Source organism: Hydra viridissima, unplaced genomic scaffold, assembly GCF_058129835.1.
Source record: "Hydra viridissima isolate aposymbiotic clone 2 unplaced genomic scaffold, HvirCarnegie_v1 scaffold_8, whole genome shotgun sequence".
Classification (NCBI taxonomy): domain Eukaryota; kingdom Metazoa; phylum Cnidaria; class Hydrozoa; order Anthoathecata; family Hydridae; genus Hydra; species Hydra viridissima.
Window position 1 is genome coordinate 16,384,478 of NW_028324307.1, and position 19,779 is coordinate 16,404,256.

The window sequence follows — 19,779 nt, forward strand, 5'->3', positions numbered from 1 at the left end:
AAATCATTATTAAACTTTTAAACCTTTGTAAGTTTCGAAGTTTTAGGAAAATTTAGAAAAACTTTAAATATGCATCAAACCATTTATTTGATTTGAATTCAAATAAAAAATATGCTATTATGGTTAGTAAAGCTAGAAAGTGTAAAAAGTCGAAACTTTCAAAATGTGACCCTGCCGTTTCTTCCCGTGGAGTCTTCATATTAATGTTGGTAAATCATGTTTCACAAAACAATTTGATTGATAAAAAATCAAGACAACAGTTACTTTTATTTAAATCATAAACCAAATCCGATCTCTTTTAATAGAGTGAAGTAAATTTTTTAACTTAGTACTTTAGGACTGTGACTTATCTTTAACGGCTTCTGGATGCTTGCCAATCCCTTTTACGGCTTCTTGTTAGTACCTTGAAAAATTTTTAACCTATGCACCGTGCAATTATTATAAACCGTAGTTTGGGGTGACACAGTTTTTTTTCTTTTTTATAGAATATATTTAAGCAATGATTGATTGAATTACTTTCCAAATTGGCACAAACATCTCTTATGATGCTATGGAAATAAACAACTTAAGTTGACTATTACAAGGACACCATAAGGTATATGTGAATTAGTTCAACATATCTCTTTTTAGACTTTCGAAGTTGGTTGTTTGTATAATCTCTAAATATTGCAATCAACATACCTATACTTTTTTATTATAAATTAAAGACTGATAAACCGATGCGTAAAAAAAAAACTTCAAAAATGTTACTTTGAAAGCATTATATAACGTTTCTGTGGAAACCCCCTCATTGTGTAAAGTCATCCCAAATCACTGTACTTCTGACAGCATACTGAGACTTTAAAACTATTATTTCTTGAACTTTATAAATAAGTAATATCTAATGGTTTTCAAGGAAAGCAAGCAGATAATCTGACACAGTCCTGATCATTAAGTAACTCCATATATAGTTATTGTTTGTAACAGATGAAAATCATGAAAAAAGAGCGGAAAAACATGGCATTAAAAAATACCACATAATTGAGCAATAAACAAACAAAAAAATCTTTTAAGTTAGTTGGAACTTTTCTCGTACCAATCATAAGAATGCAGTATTTTACAATTTTTGTAAATGTTTGTTGTGTATTTTGCACTCATCGCCATGTACTCATACATCGCATATTTCTCAATTTTAACCAAAGCAAGTTTTACGAAACCCTTCGTGCTTAAGTGTTTTCAATAGTACTGTGTTTAAAAAAAAAAAACGGGTTTTACCAAATGATTCCCATTTTTTTCAGCTTAAGGGTTTTTCATTTTCATCAAAAAATGTATAATATTGATATTGCTTTTTTAAATTTTTTATTGATATTGCTTTTTTAATTTTTCTTGTTCTCTTTTGTATTTGTTCGGTGCCCGGTATTTTGAAAATGCGGCACTATTCTTTATACTTAAGGTGTTTTCACAACAGTTTGCTCTGGGTGTTTTAGAGTTTTTTTTGCAGGAATGCGAACTTTATTTTGTAAGTTAACTTCTAAAGCTTTTTTAGCTTTATTGACTAACTCCCGCGAACTTTAACTTTCTGAAAAATTTTTACTCAGTGTTTTTGCTTTATCATTAATTTACATATTCTATGGCAACTTCTCTTTGTTTTCATTTCCAGTCTTATCGTCTTATTCTAATCCAGTAGACGTGAGAATGAATTATTAACTGTGCACTTAATTGATGTTAATTGATGCTAATTAGGGTTTTTAATCCTGGATTATGTTCTCAATCCTGGGATATCGGGATTACATTTAACTTGCCATGAGATCCAAGGATTTGTAAAGACCAGTTCTTGAAATATATCAATATATTATGTTAGTAAAGTTTTAAAAAAACCAATAAAATGGCACACTAAAATTGGATTTGTAAAAAGTATTAAATATAAAAGAGCTCATTGCTTTTGTAAATATAATGCAGATATGTAATTGTTCCATCCTCGGCAAATTAATTTTTTTTTTTTACATCGTATTTGAGCTCGCCTGAAGTACTTAAAGGTTCTATAAGAGGAGAAGATATAGATTAAGATAGAGACAGAAAAAGATTTTCGAGAGGTGCCTCATTTGAAACAAAATGTTCAATATCGGACTCATAAGTTGTTAGTGATAAAACTAGATTTGTTCTCCATTGTTGCATTCGAAGTTATGAGAGCGGAATGTAATTTTTGACTAGTAAAGTGATTAGCATCTTTATATATTTTTGACATAAAGGTTATGGCAATGTCGGCGGTGAACAAGTTTCTATCCAGATGACAAGGGCCTCGAGAGTTGCTTTTATTAGGATGAGAATTTTAGTAGTGGCCAACCATTACTAAAGCTCTCGTCCCAATAAGTTATCATTTTAAATTCATTATTATGTAAAGAAAAAGTTTCACTTAAAGTAGACTTATGTGTATTATTGCCTTTTGAACACATTTTTTTTTAAAAATCAGATTAGATGAAAATTAATATTTGGCTGTTCCATCTAATCTTAAAGACTTTTATTTAAGCAAATAACTCTTTGCTTCCCGAACTCAGCCGCAACTTCTGCAAGATATCGTTTATTGTTGATCTATTTGTTTTGACGTGGAAGTTTGTCACCGTAGTAAAAAAATTCTAAGATTATTTAGCTTGAAAAACATTTTTGTCTATCTTATTTTCAAAATACTTAAATTTTAACAGAAGAAATTAAAGCTTAAAAATGTTTAACCAAATAAGACTACAAGATAAGAAATTAAGGAAACTGAAAGTTATCTTTCCTTACAACTTAATAAAAGTTTAAGCCCGGGATAACAGGATGAAATTATTAAGCGCTCTATCCCAGGATTTCGGGATTGTAAAAACCGTGGGATTCCAAGGATTACCAACACTAACGGTAAAATTAATTTTTTTTTGTTTGTTTTAAATATTCGTTTTTTAGCCAAAATAATTTTCGTAGATTCCAAATTTCTTGTTGAATTGCTAAAAAAATCCTTCCATCCGCATCTAACATTCCTTTAAAATGTATTGATATCAGCTTTTTATCCGTAGAAAATGCTTGTTTATTCCGTTGCTATACGCTTTAAAATAATTAATACCTCAGAATGCATTAAAAACTGCTCTTTAATAACTGCACAGAGTGAAAATCGTTTCTCCTATCACTACTTGTTTATCGACATGATTTTAACGCATTTATAAACCCAAGACAACTTGCTTATTATCTTTAGTCTCGGTGATTCTCTAATCAATTTATTTTTAAGCCAAATCTTTCTTCTAAATCTTGTCTTTCAAGTATATCTTTTTTTAATTTTTTTTTTAACTAAAGTTTAGTGATCAAAAAGTTAGGACTCATCAACAAGAGCTCATCATAATAAAAAAACCCAGGTTTAGAAGGGAACAGATGTAAAAAGGTTTGCATTTCTTCAGAAACTATACATATACCTTTTTGTAAAAATGTCCCACGTTCAGTTTTCTCAAAGAAATAAAACTTAAACAAAGATGTTAAGTTCATGAGCTTTTTAATCTACTAAAAAGACGTAATAATCTTCTTAAATGTGAAAGCTATGTTTCTTTTCACAATTTTTGGGCCGAATATTTAGACTAAAAAAATTCAACTTACTTTATGCAATTTAATGGTGCATATCGTAAACGGTTTATATAATTGAGATGTTGCTGACCACCTTAAATAGCTCACGTTTCACTTTACTCCATGTTGATTACACTGGAGCAAAGTGAACAACAGCCGAGAAATATGTAGCTAACCTCAAAATTCGCGTAAAATAAGTAACACATGTTGAAAAAAACAAACAAAAAAAAAAACAAAAAAACAAAAAAAAAACAGTATTCTCTCGGTAATAAAATTTTAATTATAATAAAAGCCTTTTTACATTATTACTTAATAGTTCACTTTACCCTAAAACATGAATTCATCCCGTTAGTTCATATTTAAGCCTTGACCAACAAGACTTTGAACGAAGAAACTAGCATGCCTATTGTAAAATTATTTTCAAATCATTTACAATAGGAATATTTTCAAACGACGAAAACTGTATTGTCATCACTTTTTGCAATAATAATAATTCTCCAAAGTTAGTTGTGCTTTAAAGTTATATCAGTGCTTCTAATTGTACTGTCAGAAACTATAGTCTACTACTTGAAAAACCAACCTAATCCCCCGGTAATCACAAGAACTAAATGCGAGTCAAAGGTAGAAAACTTTTTAATTTTTTTATAATTTTCATACAACTAAATGAGCAAGAATAATTTACTCCATTATTTGAGATTTCCACGAATTACCCACCCACCAAACAAGCAGCGCAACAACAACAGCAAGAAATTCAGTTTGCACAAATAAACCTTCACGAGAAACTCCCTGAAGCAAGATGAAAGTAATAATATTGGTGAAAATTCTAAAAAATAATTTTATATAAAATAAAATAAAAATTTTTATTTAAACTTACCGGATGATTAACTTCAACTTTTAGAAGAGCTTCAACTTTATCAGTTCCTTCATTATTACGTTGTGCCTAAAGCAAAAATAAACTTCCAGCAAATGAATTAAATTCAGTTTTATGATTTTTCTATGGTGTTTACTTTTCTCATTATTCAAAATTGTAAAAATGTATTTTAATCAAACATTTCTTTATCATTAATACTATTTTTATTACATTATTGTTAACAGTATTTTTATATTACCTATAGGTTAAGTACCATGTTTCTTGAAATAAAATATTTGGATGTTTTGTTTTAAAAAATAAAAGGTACAAGAAAAGACTTAATTGTACTTCAAAATGATGTAAGATAACTGATTAGTAAGAAGTCTATAATAAGGCTCTGGAACTAGCAACTTGCTATATTTGTGGACTCAATTTAAAACTTTTATCTCTTTCATATTAAATATTTTGTTCATGATTAATTATGGTTAAAGATTAAAAGACTTTTTCATGAGCCAGTTTTTATATTATTGTTGATATTTAAACTCTTGGATTGTTTTACTGTTATTTTCAATGTGAACCTACAGGTATTTAGGTCTTCCTTTAATTAACTAGTTTTTTTTCATGACTACTTACCTTTCTGTATGCAGCGAGACCTTCATCATTAAAGATTTTTAAAGTAATTGTCCCAGTAACAGCTGATTTATGAGGTTTAGACCAACTCACCTAATGAGATGATAAAAAGTTGGAATGAAGAAAAAATATAGAAAAAAAAAAAAAATAATAAAGAAAAAGAAAGTTGTTTAAATATCTTTTACAAAAAAAAAAAAAAACTTTTTATTTACTTGATATTGCTTATTGGCACCATTGTATGCAACTGGTATCAAATAACCTGGTTCTAACTCTGCATATAAGTTTAAGCGATTAACACCTTCTTTGCATTTAACAGAAAAATCAGCTATATAGTCAACTTCAGTAGACAATGCAACACTTCTAGATGTATATGTGGTGACAGATGTCGAAGGACTAGTACATGTTTCACCTAAGAAATTAATACTTCTTAAATACCATAAAAATTTTTTAAAATTTAGTTAAAAGCAATTTTTTTCAGAGATAAGAAATAATATTAAATAGTATTAGCAGTAAAAAAAATGACATATAAAACTTGAATGAAACCTTTTTTTTAGTACACAGTTTTTTTTATTTGAAATTTTTTAATATTCTTTTTATCAAAAAACTATAAAAAGAATTATAAGAAGCTTCAAACAAAATATTCAATTTTTTCCAAAAAATATTTACTTACTAACTTAATAAATTTGCTGATCTTTTTTAAAACTATAACTGTGTACACTTACCAAGCAATTTTCAATGAAAAAGCATGTCACTATACTTCCTTTATTTTTTTTAGACATCTTGGTTAGCTCAAGTTTTCTTCTTGCAAAATTTTACTACAAGATATAGGATTTTTGCATTTTTATCATTTTGGTATGCTTTTCTAAGTATTCTTGAAGTTTTCATGAAGCTAGATACATAACATTACCTTCTTAGCTGATTCATTTTTCGGAACACAAAATATTGGTGAAAATCTTAACTTAAATTTTTCTTTTTGCTATAGTTTTTCAATTTTTGAAGTTTGTAACAATGTAAAATTGTGAAACTTAAAAATTGGAGACTCTCCTTATTACTGTATATTAAAAATGTTTTTGGTTCGATTCCCATTTAGCAACACTTAAAGAAAATAATGAGATCAAAAAGTTTTACAAATACTAAAAGCAAAACTGTGTGATATGATTGAATTAAAAATGCTAATTCTTCTGCTATGACAACAATGCTATTAATGAACTGTTTGTACCTAGTGAAAAGATAAAATGATTCCTCTGCATAAAGTTATAGTTAATCAAAGAGTTTGTGAAACTGTATGAAAACTGTATGAATGTTCTAAGTTTACAAGACAAGAAATCTTGATTGCAAAATTAGTGAGTAGAAATTTGTTTAGTAAGGATGACCATGGTGCAGTATGCCAAAAACAACATATCATAATGTTATTTATGAAGAAATATTAAAGAGAAGAGTGTATTAATTTTCATATTATTTTATGATAAAATTTTTTTTAACTGTGTGTAAAGTATTTGATAATAAAAACAAAGCTGTTGCATTACACAGACATATATATATACATATATATATATATATATATGCATACTTAACAAATCGAGACTTTTTTATTGTATTTATAATTTAGCATGAATAGAACTATTCTTCTACTATTAGTTTTTATATAAACCATGACAAGGAGACGAAGTTATCTAAAGACGAAATTTCTAAATGCAAAAAAGCTAGATCAAATTTGTCTATGATTGAAAAAAAAAACAAAAAAAAATCTGCTTACTTTTAACAAGTGTGACTGAAATTAGAATGAAGAATGATAAAAATAGCTGCATCTTTTCAGGTTTTTCTTAAATACTTATGGTGGTCTAAAATATTTAAAATTAAATGAATGTTATGAAAGAATTATATAATAGTCAATTACGTCGAGTAAACTAATTTAGTCTAACTTTTACGTTCCTGCTTAAACACAAGTTAATTTATATAACAAAATTCTAGTGTGGGTGACAACTTAACTATTTAAAATCAAAACGTGTAGATGTTTTTTACAGTTTTGAAATCGAGACAGTATTAAAAGGGTTTAAACAATTACCACGTGCGTTTGCCTTTATAATACTCGCAATTATTTTTTTCTCTAAAACAGCTTGAAATTGTTCAATTATTACTTATAGTATTCATAGTATATATAGTAATTTTTTCATGTTTCTTTTTAGCAGGAAAAAATACTTGGAATGAACTTTCTAAATGATTTAAAAGGTCACTGTAATCTTAATTTTTCTATCTATTTCAACCTAATACACAAATAATAATTTAAAAAATAAACCTCTTTTTGATAATTCTAGTACTGAACCAAAAGAATGAGAGTTAAAAGACTAAAACATTGCAAAAAGATAATCAACTTTTATAAAACAACGTTTGGTTTTCGTGAGCCGTATCAAATATTAGGTTTGTCAGTAACGTTTCTCTTTTTCTTGTAGATTTATTTTAATTTTAAATTAAAAATTTTCTATTTCATATTTTAGTTGATTTAACCTTCTGCCAGTTTGCTCTGACATACAAAATAAATATAAAAGAGCAAGTGCCCAAGTACATAGAAGGAGACTCACTGTTATGTACTTTTCTTTTTTTCTTTTTTCTTTTCTTTTCTTTTTACAAACATCAACTTTTTGATAATTTTGATATGATTAATAGCATAGAAGATGCTCATATTTCTTGGAGGAAAATACTCAAAGGCATTAAGAGGAAAATTTTCAAAAACATTAACTTAAGTGTGAAAAGTGTAAAATTTGTTTCACAGGCAAAGCAAAATATCATTTGAAAATTTTTATCACCAAATTTTTATTTTTTCTAATAAGCCTTATTTTTTACTGGTTGTAACAGTAATGTAGATTCGTTTATTTAAAATACTTAATGGGAAGGTTGATTTTCATTTATCAAGTTACTTAATCAGCTAGTATATTTAAAGATATAAAACTTTATGATCATAATATTGTTGAAAATAGCTTTATAATAATTGAAAGTTTATTATTTTATTATAAACTTCAATGTAATAATTGTGTCGAAGTTGCAGTGAATTATGTTATATAATTGTGATCTCTTCCAAAATATCTCTTTACTTGCTTTTAAAATTTTAATGTTTTTTTATTCAAATTTCTTTTTAACTAATTTACAGGCACTACAAGTTGTATTCTTGAAGAAGGTAAGTCTCTGGGGCCACAACTACATGGAGCAGTACTGGTATGTAAGCAGTTTAAATTACGGAAATGCAATCACAAAACTCCTGTAAGCGCACAAGTATGCATTATGAGTATGATTGGTGTGTAATTTTTTAACAAATTTTGCTTTCATCTGGATAAGAAATAAGAATAATTTTATTCACCTATTTTATCTACTTATATTCTTCAATTGTAACTAGATTTTTGAATCAATGTTTATTCTTATCAATAACAACTCTTACATGTGATCAATATACAGTATTCCCACAAAGTCAAGTAAAAAGGTTTTTATTTAAGTTTTATATTCATGAATCAATATTCTTCAAAATTGTTAATGTAGTTAATAGTTAATTGATTTCTCAATTAAATTAATTTCAATCCAATTAATTGATTACTGATATGTAGAAATTTGTATTTTTTTATATTGAGTAATTATTTATGCATAGCTTATTGCTATAAGGTAAAGGGATAGTTACAAAACTGTAAAATCAAAATTGTAAAATTTGAAAAATTTTTTTAATGATGTATATAGCTTGTATATAAACATAACTGGATTGTAAAATATATTATTAAAGAAGTATGTCATTTGGCAATTAAGTGATGAATTACAGCAGATGATTTTATTTGACAGCTGTCTCAAACATCAAAATTAATGAAAACAACTTTGTGCTGTCAGATGACTTTTTAAAAGAACCGGGTCTTCTTACCAGTTTTCAACAAAGTAGAAAACCTTGTAACATTACAAAAAGCATCAAATTCTAGTTTCAAGACCAAATTATGAAAGATATGAGCGAAAAATAAAGGCGCCTTTACAAAAAATTATAGTCAAAATTTTGACTTTGTGGCAATACTGTTTATTTATCTTCTTTTGCAAATAATAATAATTACATAATTGCTACTTTTACTGTTAGCTTCATAACACAATATAATAAAGAGAAGAAAAAAAGTTTGTTAGGCTTACAAACTCCTGACAAAAATTCACAATGCTACATTTATTTTATCAGGTGAAAACAATCCACATCATTTTTTTGTGTCTACTCAAGATCAAGAGCTCTCCAATCAGTTGAGGCAAATTCCTGGTTAGAAATTTTTTCTCATAATAAGATATGTGTGTGTTTCAAATATGAGTATTCTTGAACAATAACTATACTTTTTTTGGTAAACAGGTGTTCCATTACTTCGAATTCATTACAATGCACTGGTGTTGGAAAAGCCATCAAAAGGTACTTTAGATGAAGCAAATCAGGTTATTATTTTTGAATTAAATTTGTATGACTTGTACATATGTTCTACTAAAAATAATTTTAAAAGATTTTGAATAGAAATTAAAACTTATTTGGGTTACAATCCCTCTGCTGAAAAATGCTTCAAAGGAATATAGTATTTATAGATAAAATCTGCGTTTATGACATGATAGATAAGATATGATAAGATCTAATATAATATGATAAGATATGATGTGAATAAAAATGCACTCATACTTAAGATATAAAATGTTTTTTCTACTAAGTATATGCAAATATGTTGATTAGTATAAATAATTTTTGTAGCACAAGTTATCCAGGATTCATTTTGATGTTTTTCTCTACCAATTTTTTGTAGTGAAAGGCAACTTGGCTGGGAGTTGCATTCAGATTTATGTACAACAAATATACAACATTAGACTTTGTTTATTTTAATAAAAAGAATGCTTAATTCTTCCTTTAAAGAGAAAACATGTTAAATGGAGCTTAGCCTGTAATTCTTCAAGTAATTAAAAATAAAAACCCTAACACGTCAAATTACAACTTTTTGTATACTTAAAACAAAAAAAATGCATAGCTTAAAACAAAAAAAGTGATATGAAATTTCTTTTTGAAGATATTAGTCTTCAAAAAGAAATTTCATATCATTTGAAGTGAGTTACATTTTCAATTGTATAAAATATGGTCCTCTTAAATCAAGCACCCTGATTATTTGTTAGAGCTCAATATTTGAACTTATGAATATTGAGCTAAGAATATTTTTTAAAATTTTTAAAAAGAAGTTGTGGCTGCTTGGAGTTAAACTTATTTTAGTTTTAAAATGTTTTCTTTTAAAATTGTTTAGATAGACTCGCTGAAAACTACAACAACATGCTTTGAAAAAGATCGTCTTCAAAAGTTAAAAAAGATTCACAATATTGAAGAAGAAAAAGAAGTTCGACCTAAAAGAAGAAAAGTAAAGGGAGTCAACCCTCTTGCTATGAAAAAGAAAAAAACTAAAGCAAAGGATAAAGTTTTAACAAAAAGCACTGGCTCAGTAAAGGTGACACTTGTTATTCCATAACTAATTTGTGGTTCCAAAATAATTAGTTCTTTTTTTAATGTAAACAGTTAGGGACAAAAAGGGATGTACTTTTTGAAGGTTGCCAAAAATGTTATGACTTATTACAATGAGGGTGAGTAGGGGTCAAAAGTGTTTAAAAATCACGTGATGTAATATTTGGACGACCCCTAATCAGAATTGCTAAAACGTATCAAAGTTACTACGATGCCTTTCTTTTAGTATAAGTCTGCCTGTTTAAATATTTTGAGTCTATTAAATATATACGTCATTGTGGTATTTCAAATGGGGTTTTATGTTTTTTAAAATGAGTCTCAGTTAAATACTTCACTCAATATTTGTCATAAATGCAAATTTATATCAAATTTATTCATTTAATAATGAAATTCAACGATTTAATCATACATAAGTCAACTTTTTTTTTTTTTTAATATAGAAACGAAGGAAAAAAATCAAGGTAGCGGCTCATGTGCTAGAAGAATTGAAAAAAAGAGCAAGCACTTTAAAAGAAAAAGACGATCTATCTCTGTAAAATAATTCCATTCATTAAAAAACTGCACCAATCAGAAAATAATTGGACCAGTTGACTCATATGGTTGATTTTGTATATTCAAATACTTCAAAAAGATTATGTAAAATAGTTTCCATACCAAATTAATGCGGTTGTAAACGGCTTATGTTGTTGTGCGCGCCTAGCTTCATATGTAGTAAAAATCATTTAGAGTTAAATACAAGCGTCTTCAATCTCTACTCAGTTCAATTGCAATAAACTCTAGTAACACTAGTCAGCTAAATTCAATTTTTTTTTTCTCCCTTTGACTAGTGATTTTTTTTTCTCACTTTCACAGGTGATCTTTGTTAATTCGAAGATGCTGAGTCCAAATCTAATTTTTTTTATTTGATTTTTTGTACCACCGAATGCTATATTTGGATTCAGATAAGTCTAAAGGACAAGGGTAAACTATAGATACCAGAAGTGCTGTGGTTTTTACGTCACCGTCTCATAAACATGTTTGCCTGAAAAATTGATAAGCAATGACTTAATTTGGCTTTCGGATCTCAAATTTACAAAAATTACCTGTCAAAGTAAAGAGGAGCCATTTCGAACGAGATTTTAAATCCTTAAAAACAGTTTCTATACTAATATTGGTACACCTGAAATATTTGATCACTCCTAATATGTAGTGTTCGAGAATTGACTTAATATAGGTGTTCGATTTTTCTTTTCTTATTGCGTCAGTCTCCTACGTTGTTGTTTCTCAGTGCAAGAAAAAAACTTTTAACAGTTTTTCGGAGAGCTTACACATCCCACAGCTCAACAGCCGTCATCTTCTTTGCTTTTATATAATGAAAATTTACTGCAAAATATCTAAGCTGCTAACGTTTTTTTTTTTTTTTATTAAAAACGTCGCAACCCCCGGGGGGAAGAGTAATAAAATTCTCTCACCAGAGTTTCTTACATAAGCTTGGTTTCCAATAGTTGTAGGAATGTCGTACAACAGTTGCACAACAACTTTGTTTTATAATGGAAACATTTTCTAGTGTAAGTTGCACAACTTAACGTCGGTTGTACAACAAATTTTATGTTGTACAACTGCGGTTGTGAGGTTTAAAAAAAATCTATTTCTGCAACAGTTTTTTGTTTTTTGTGCAAAACGCGCAGTTATTTTTTAATGGAAACCACACAATAACTGTTGTATAACAATAAAGTTTACAAAATATCGCCATTGTGAGGAATTATTTTAACCTTCCCTGAGACACTAATGAGTCATTGCTTTCTTTATGAACTTGACAATATTTTTCCCATCTGACTGTGAATCATACAAACTCCACTCCCCTTTTGCACAGTAGTACAACCGCCTCATTTTAACACATTGAATACATTAAGACAAATTTGAAAATCCGATTAATGACAAAAGGTGTTCAAGTCTGTCAGGAGACATTCTTGAGTATCGTTTAAAAAAATTCCCTATCAAATAGCATCATTTTTTGCACCAAAGAACTAAACGCACCTTGCTTAACGAGTTTTTTAAATAGTTCTCTGACCCAAAACATATGCTTTCTTTTCTTTACGCTTTTTTGGCGTCTTAAAATTAAAAGTGTAACAAAAAGTCGATAATTTAGAGTGATATTTTTTTTTATGACGGCCATTTTTTGTTTGTTTACACTGTTTTTTTTGAAAGACTTTTGCGCTAATTGAATCTAATGGAAACATTGCGTTGCACAACAATTTACCGCACAACAAATCAAACGAATGTTGCACGATTGTTGTACGATATTTCTACAACTATTGGAAACCAAGCTATACATATAGATATTTAGATTCAAGTTGTGACCGCTGCACTATGCGTCGCGCTGATAGAAAAAAAGGAAATAGCCTTATAACTAGAGAACTATTTAACATTTTGAAGTAATTTTTTTAACAAAGCATCAATTATGAGATATTGTTTGTTTATACATATATTTATAAAAAAAAGTCCGGTCTTTTTTAAAACCGGTTTCATTCCGGTTTTTTAGTTGGTTTATCCGGACTAATTCGATTTTTGATTAAAAAGATATAAAACCGATAGTTTTTGATATTTTAAACTCTAAATCTGATATATCAATTTATCTTTTTTAGGGGTTACAGGCATTTTTAGTCTCCAACTTATATTTTCATGTTAAATAAAAAAGGAAATAGCAGAAATATTTTATTATAAATAAAAGTGAAATAAATACTCCAGAAGTTCCATTCCCCTCAAATGCAGAATCAAGGTTCTGATGCTAAAATAGGTTTTTAACAATATGTGGCTATGAGAATAGCCTTTTTTTAAAAGTTGCTTATCAATTACAGCTGCATGGTTTAATGATGCTTCCTTGATTTCTTTTCTTAATATGAACCATTACTCTTTGACTTCCTAAAATTATTTAACAACAAACACTAAAATTTTAAAAAGTTTTGTTATTGTAAAAAATAGTATAGTTTAAGATATAAACTATTTATTATAGAAATTATCTATCAAATTCTAATTTTAACAATTTTACATTCAAGAAAAAACTGTATTCACTGTAATAAATGTATATAATTGAAATATAATTAAAATTTTCATTCTAAACATGTCTCAGCAATCTTTATGTGGAGCAAATTTAATATCTACAACAAGCCTTCAAGAATTGCACTATGCATCACTAAGTAGAAATAGGACTTTAGACACATCTTTGAGGAAAACAAAAACATGGCAAAATTGAGTCAATTTGAGGCCAATTGATGCAACTTTTCCTCAAACATAAAAGTTTGGGATTCTTATGCTTCAACTTTTCTAACAATTAGTTTTTTGTTTTTTTTTTCAAGCATAAAAAAACATGCTGTGTTGATTATGTGAAAAGATCTCAAAAATATCAGATTGGCTACCACCAGCACCTAAAATGTATCATTAATAAAATTAAACGATAACATTAAATATTTAAATTTAAGATATACATAGCTTTCTCCAATATTTACCTTAAGAACAGTTATCAGCTTAATCTTCTTGCAGTATAGCCTTAATACCTCTTGCATTTTGTTTTTCTTACAGTATAGGTACATATCAGATGTCATAAATAAATAATTAGCTGTATCCCTAGTATTTTCAGCAAAAGAAGTTAAACGTGCATGACGTACTCATGCAGTTTTGTTGGCTTTGTTCCTGGCTTCAATGGCACTCTCAGACAAAGAACCTATTGGATACTTAAAATATTTAATAAAAGAAACACCATGAACTACCATTCTATGCAAAGACTGTGACATTGGAATGGTTTTTAAAAACTGATCACTAGAAATGAGACCAAACAGACATTCAGATTTCTGCTTGAAAATTTTCACATCCGGTCTTGCTGTTGTACTATTCATATCAATGAGCAGGTCCCTAAATAGTTTCATCAGTGGTATTCTTCCAGTCACAGATGGATTATTAAAGAATTTTCGTGCAACATTGCCAGTGTTGGATGTACAACTTCCCTTCCTGACAAAAGATACCCTTATTTTTAATTGTATTTTGAATAAGTGCTGGAGTTTTTTTTTTGTTTTCAATAAATTCTTGGCCATTTTTTGCTGCTATTTTTCTTCCTTGTTTCACTGCTGGAAGTTTGCAAGCAGTATTAAAAAAAAACTAACTCCATGCTGAATATCCACAATTGAAGATTTCAATATATTCCAAGTTTCAATATATTTTTGTCTGCATTTTTATCTTTATTCCAAATGGTTTCCAAATTAAACTCCTTAGGACTTGCTTGACATACATGACAGCACTGAGATGCAATATTTTTTAAAGCATTTTTGATACCACAGCATTAAGTGTTTTACCATCATTCATTGTGGTATAAATAGTTGACAAACTTGAATTTATAACAAAAGTATTGTCATGAAGTATAAGTTTACTTTTAATATTCTCTAAAGACAAAATTTCATTTTGTAAATGTTCAAACTTCTCTTGAATAAAACTAGCAGTCTCTTTGGAAAAACAAAACATAAGATGACGGGTTGCATCTGGACTATTTGGATTACAATTTTTCCATAGTATCTTTTTTCCACTTCTAATCTCCAACAGTACAAACACTTTACTATACACAGTGTAATCATCCACACCTTTCTTCATAGTTACTGCATTCTGAAACTCAGATTGGTCACTCTGACCATCACCACCCACTTTGCAAATAACATGTTATCACGTTCCTCCTGTGCTAAAACTTTAATAGAATTATCTTCATACTCCAAAAGATGCTCAAACTCTCTTGAAACTGAATGTTTGATCATATTGAAGAGACTATATTTTACTTCAGTTTCTGAATATTTCACCTGCTCTGCAAATGTATGTGTTAAAAGTTGACGATGAGTGAATCAAGCCATTTTGATAATTTATAAAAACCATCGCAAGGTAAAACTGAATCAAATAAAAACTTACCGTATGTTATTGAACTTCGGAATTTTCATTTAATTCACAGAATTTAGTCGGTTTTTAATAAAACTCACAGTAGTAAAAAATGATTTTAAAGCATGAGGTCACAGAGGTCGCCTCAATTTTTTTGCATGGCAGTAAAGTCGATTTGCAGTAGCTATATTTTATTTAAAAAAAACGAGGCGACCTCTGTGACCACATGCTTAAATTAATCAATGTTTAAGAAATCAAAAAATCAGCAAAAAAATGCTATTCAAAAACCTTTTTTTTCTATTTCTTGTTTTACATTCAATTAAATACATTATTATTTTAATTTCGCATAAAAATAATATAGAAATTCAACACTTATCATATATTTTGAAAGGATTTTAACAAAAAAGCGAGTTTTTTAAAACCTTAAAAAAACCCTTAAGATGTCAAAAGTTTAAAAAAACTAAAAAAGATTTTTTTTTATAGAGAATTAAAAATTGAATGCAAAAAGAAAAAACTTAAAAAGTTTAAATATGAAAAATCACTAAAAAATATGTACAAAATCCTATTTCCGCTTAGCGATGCATAGTGCGCTGTTGAAATTTATGTAAATTGCTTGTAAAAATGAATCTACATTCTGTAAATCGCGCAGAAGGAGAAATTTCTTTAAGGGTTCTCTTAAACCAACTTCACAGCCCGATCTCAACAGGTCAGATTTGATAACTGAAGTTTTCTTTGAATTTTAATATTTGCTTTTGAAGGGATTCTTACTTGCTATTTGTTAAAATGTGAAACGTTGTCACAGTGGCATCTCGATAATGACCGAATATGTTATTAAGATAAAAAACGATATGTTCAGGAACGATATTATGCAAATCATAAAAAACAGTAAAATAATAAGAAATCTTCAGAATTTTGACACTAAAAAGTTGACTTAAGTAAAAACTTTACTCTTTCATGATTTCTTTCGTCTACTTTTTCCTAAACTTTTATGGAAAAATAGTTAAACGAATTATTTTTTTCTTCAGTTTAATTGATCATCTAATGAAGAACATCAGTTTAAACTTTGGAGATACTAATACTTTGTAAGCTTCTTTTCTCTGGCAGATTTGACATTTGCCAAGGTAAATAAATGGTTTCAATAGTGGCGGTTCATGATTCTCATTGAGAAGAACATACGAGTTGTTGAATCAATTCTATCGAGGAATATGCGGTTTTTTAGTGTCCCGTAGCTACATCTTGTAATTACCACGTAAAAAATTATTCTTTTAAGGCAATTTATAAGCACCAGGGCCAGGTTTTCGGTTTGGACATGTTTACATTCATTCGTAAAATTTATTGGTTAAAATTTGTTTTTATCAAATTAAATCGGCTTCAGTCGAATAGCAACTCAGCGCAATGTTTGAAACAAAATAGGTTTGCGAGGTATCGCAATTTCTTTCTAAATATATAAATTATTTTAAACAACTTATACAGAAATTTTAATCGTTATTAATCGTCAAAAATCCAAACTCCGATGCTTATTATAATTAGTTGCTCTAAAGAGAAAGAATATAGATTTGCTTCAAACGGATAATCGAGAAAACTATAATTCATAAGTTTTTAACACGCTCTTTTTCAAACATTTTTATTTCCTTTTAGCACGCAAAACTACTCACGTTCAAGAAATTCGTGGCAGGTTAGTTTAATTAGTAAAACTTGAGCTATAACGAAACAGCCGAGGTAGCAATTTACATTAGTCACCCAAGTGAATTAAAAAATAGATCAACAGTACGAGAAAAAGCATATAAAGAGCCGCGTTTTATTTAGAGCATTAATGCGTATTTAAATACGCAAATATTACCTGATGTTTTCTCCCGAAAAGTTAGTTTAAATAAATATATATCAAAACGCATTTAATGTTTCATTACAACAGTCCTTTAACTGATAATCTTTTCTTTTTTTTTTTTCTTTTTTTTTTCGTTTGCATCTATTATTACTTTTTTTATATTTAAGTTCTAAAAATAACGTGGATTACATATTTCCTATTAGTCACGCAGTTAAACCTTTTGTAAATGAAATCCTCAAAACAAATTATATTAATTATGCCGAAACATCAAAACAAAAAAAGGAATGACCAATGTCAAATGATTTTAAAACAGATTTAAAAACTATCGCAAAGATAATTGTTTCTAATGGCGGTCTATCAGTAACTGTTTATAATAATAATGTTTGTAAAAAGTAGGCGGGCCTTGCCATGTTTGAATTTATTGCCGTGCAAATAGTGTAATGCAAAAAAAATATATATATATAAAAACTGATTAAAAACAAAAATTATTGAACTTTATACCTAAAAGTATCAATTAAAAACGTTTAAGAAACAGAAGGGTAAATTAAATTTAAAACAGCAACACATTTTTTGTATCGTGAATAAAATTAACGTTTTTAAATAGCACAATAGACTTTTGCGTTAACCGCTTTTTGGTTTGCTATGTTCGCGACAATGCTTTTTTCTTTACGAGGCTTTTTTTGCTTTGAAACGCGTATAAATTTCTCAATAATCTAAATAGTTTCTATAAAAAGCTTTTTCAGCATTAACATAATCATATATTTTTTATTATACACGGAGTTTCTATCGATAGGGTTACCTTAAGCTGTTGCAAAAACATTATGCACAATAGAAAGTTACCCTCTTCGTTTTCTTATAGGACTCCAGGTGTTACTTATAACAGATTTTTTAAACGCGTTGTTTTGACTTGAATTTTCATGTCCGGCTTTTTATTTTGTGGATTTTCCTCGACTAATTACTATTTTTTGGCTTAGTTGAAACTAAAAATCTAACAACTTCTTACTTTTTAAATATTGTTTTTATCAAAATTAATTTAATTCGTTTTAAATTACAACAAGGGTTTATGATCATCTGCAAAATTTATAGCAACTTCGTTTTCAGCCTTGTTAAGCTAACAGAAGTTTTAGTCCAAAACTCCGCCGCCTTAGTTATCTAAAAAATCCTATTTCATGTATGACATTTTACAGATCATGCGTGGCTCTTTTCTTTATCCTTTAAAAATAAAAATGCTTTCAACAAGTAGACGATTGTCAACGATCATTATTGCCTGTCAGTTGACATCTCAGTCTCGGCTAATTAACACTGGATAAATATGGTGGTTTGATTGAGGTAAAGAAACTCTATTTAAAACCACCTTCAAATTCACAGTTAGTATTTGCATGCAAACTCAAGCATATGCAGCCTCCAAAAACGTTTTTTATTCCTATGTGTTTTATTACGAAATACATTATACTCTATTTTTAAAATTGGGTAATTTTTTACGCAGTATTTCACGATTCTAGCCAAATTCAAATGATTCTCGCCAAATAAACTACGTAGGTTAAAAACAAATTGAAACCTTGAATGTTTTAATAGAAAACGAAAAAAGTGTATAAAAATCTAAAATCTTAATAGAAACGACCTAGTAAACGAATAGACCTATTGTTTTAATTTGATGTAACAAAATCACTTTAATTCTGTCGCAACATTTCCCGCAAACAGAAGGCCGATAGACTATAACAAAGATCACGATAAGACTGGAGTCACAAACAAACGTTTCAAACTTCCTTAATCCTTGACCGTGCTTTATGACGAAAAATTCTTGAAGCTTATAAGAAATTTGAAACGAAATTTTAAAATGCTGCACTCGCATTTTGAAGAACAATAGATGACTCATATTTGTAAGAATAATCACCTGACTATCCGAGCTTATCGCTTATTTGTTAGGAATTTTAATTACTCATTGATATAATTTTGGCAACTTGTGGGTATTTCTTAAAATTTGTTGATTCTTCACGCTCATGCGTATACTCAAATTACTAAAATTTATATTCCGCGTGTAAATATATACGTGTATATTTTTTAAATACCTTATGATGTAGTTTTGCTTGTGACGTAATTTTGCAGAATATGTTATAGAAATCTTTTGGGGAAATAGTAAATGCTAATATTTGTTTACACGTTTGATAACTCTGTTGAATTTCCTCAATGAAAAATCTTGTGGCTCAACTGCTACTTTATTTATTCTCTTAACGTTAAAATTCTCTTCCTTTGGACATTCTCTTGTTTTGTTGCAACCCCATTATATCCGTGACTAAAAAGTGTGAGGGTTTGAATAAATGCTTAAATCATTCTAACGAACAACATAAGCATTAGTATCTTCTATTCCGAAATTTGGTGTGTATTAGCCTCCTTCTTCTGCATAGTCTAATATCTTAAAAGTGAAAGCAGGATTCAAGAAATGAAAGCGATTATAACCGAGCAAATGATATCTATTGTTTTATGTAACATGATACTTGTGCATTAATGATGCTGTTTTTTCTCGTCGGTAATCAT

At 28.4% G+C, this 19,779-nt stretch overlaps 2 protein-coding genes and 1 long non-coding RNA gene across 7 annotated transcripts; 1 reads left to right on the top strand and 2 right to left on the bottom strand.

Annotated features, from left to right (window-relative positions):
- Positions 1-4,176: 4,176 nt before the first annotated feature.
- LOC145195424 (translocon-associated protein subunit delta-like) lies at positions 4,177-6,955 on the bottom strand. The gene is made up of 5 exons (XM_090095974.1): positions 6,798-6,955; positions 5,254-5,450; positions 5,045-5,134; positions 4,436-4,501; positions 4,177-4,347 (listed from the first exon to the last, which is right to left on the bottom strand). Exons 1-5 carry the CDS (start codon positions 6,847-6,849, stop codon positions 4,240-4,242), a joined length of 513 nt encoding a protein of 170 aa, XP_089952100.1. The 5' UTR covers positions 6,850-6,955; the 3' UTR covers positions 4,177-4,239.
- Positions 6,956-7,043: 88 nt separating this feature from the next.
- LOC145195422 (rRNA-processing protein UTP23 homolog) lies at positions 7,044-11,262 on the top strand. Of its 5 annotated transcripts, XM_090095968.1 has the most exons (9): positions 7,045-7,109; positions 7,228-7,270; positions 7,357-7,459; positions 7,537-7,626; positions 8,187-8,330; positions 9,234-9,308; positions 9,396-9,475; positions 10,318-10,515; positions 10,970-11,262. In XM_090095968.1, the coding sequence occupies exons 3-9, from the start codon at positions 7,372-7,374 to the stop codon at positions 11,063-11,065; spliced, it is 771 nt and encodes a 256-aa protein (XP_089952094.1). In that variant the 5' UTR covers positions 7,045-7,109; positions 7,228-7,270; positions 7,357-7,371; the 3' UTR covers positions 11,066-11,262. The 5 variants fall into 5 exon arrangements, with proteins under 5 accessions (XP_089952097.1, XP_089952094.1, XP_089952095.1 ...); XM_090095971.1 differs by lacking the exon at positions 7,537-7,626 and having other exon boundaries at positions 7,044-7,109; XM_090095969.1 differs by lacking the exon at positions 7,045-7,109 and having other exon boundaries at positions 7,112-7,270.
- A 2,233-nt stretch (positions 11,263-13,495) lies between these two features.
- LOC149885348 (uncharacterized) lies at positions 13,496-15,417 on the bottom strand. Its single transcript, XR_016455173.1, has 2 exons — positions 14,015-15,417; positions 13,496-13,933 (listed from the first exon to the last, which is right to left on the bottom strand). It is a non-coding gene; the product is annotated as an uncharacterized LOC149885348 (long non-coding RNA).
- Positions 15,418-19,779: the final 4,362 nt, after the last annotated feature.

Coding starts and splice junctions, on each gene's coding strand:
- LOC145195422 (XM_090095968.1), top strand. CDS start 7,372: ATGAGAGTTAAAAGACTAAAACATTGCAAAAAGATAATCAACTTTTAT. Junction 7,460..7,536: donor TGAGCCGTATCAAATATTAG/GTTTGTCAGTAA, acceptor TTCATATTTTAG/TTGATTTAACCTTCTGCCAG. Junction 9,476..10,317: donor CTTTAGATGAAGCAAATCAG/GTTATTATTTTT, acceptor AAAATTGTTTAG/ATAGACTCGCTGAAAACTAC.
- LOC145195424 (XM_090095974.1), bottom strand. CDS start 6,849: ATGCAGCTATTTTTATCATTCTTCATTCTAATTTCAGTCACACTTGTT. Junction 5,135..5,253: donor GTGCCAATAAGCAATATCAA/GTAAATAAAAAG, acceptor TCATCTCATTAG/GTGAGTTGGTCTAAACCTCA. Junction 4,502..5,044: donor GTCTCGCTGCATACAGAAAG/GTAAGTAGTCAT, acceptor TTTTTGCTTTAG/GCACAACGTAATAATGAAGG.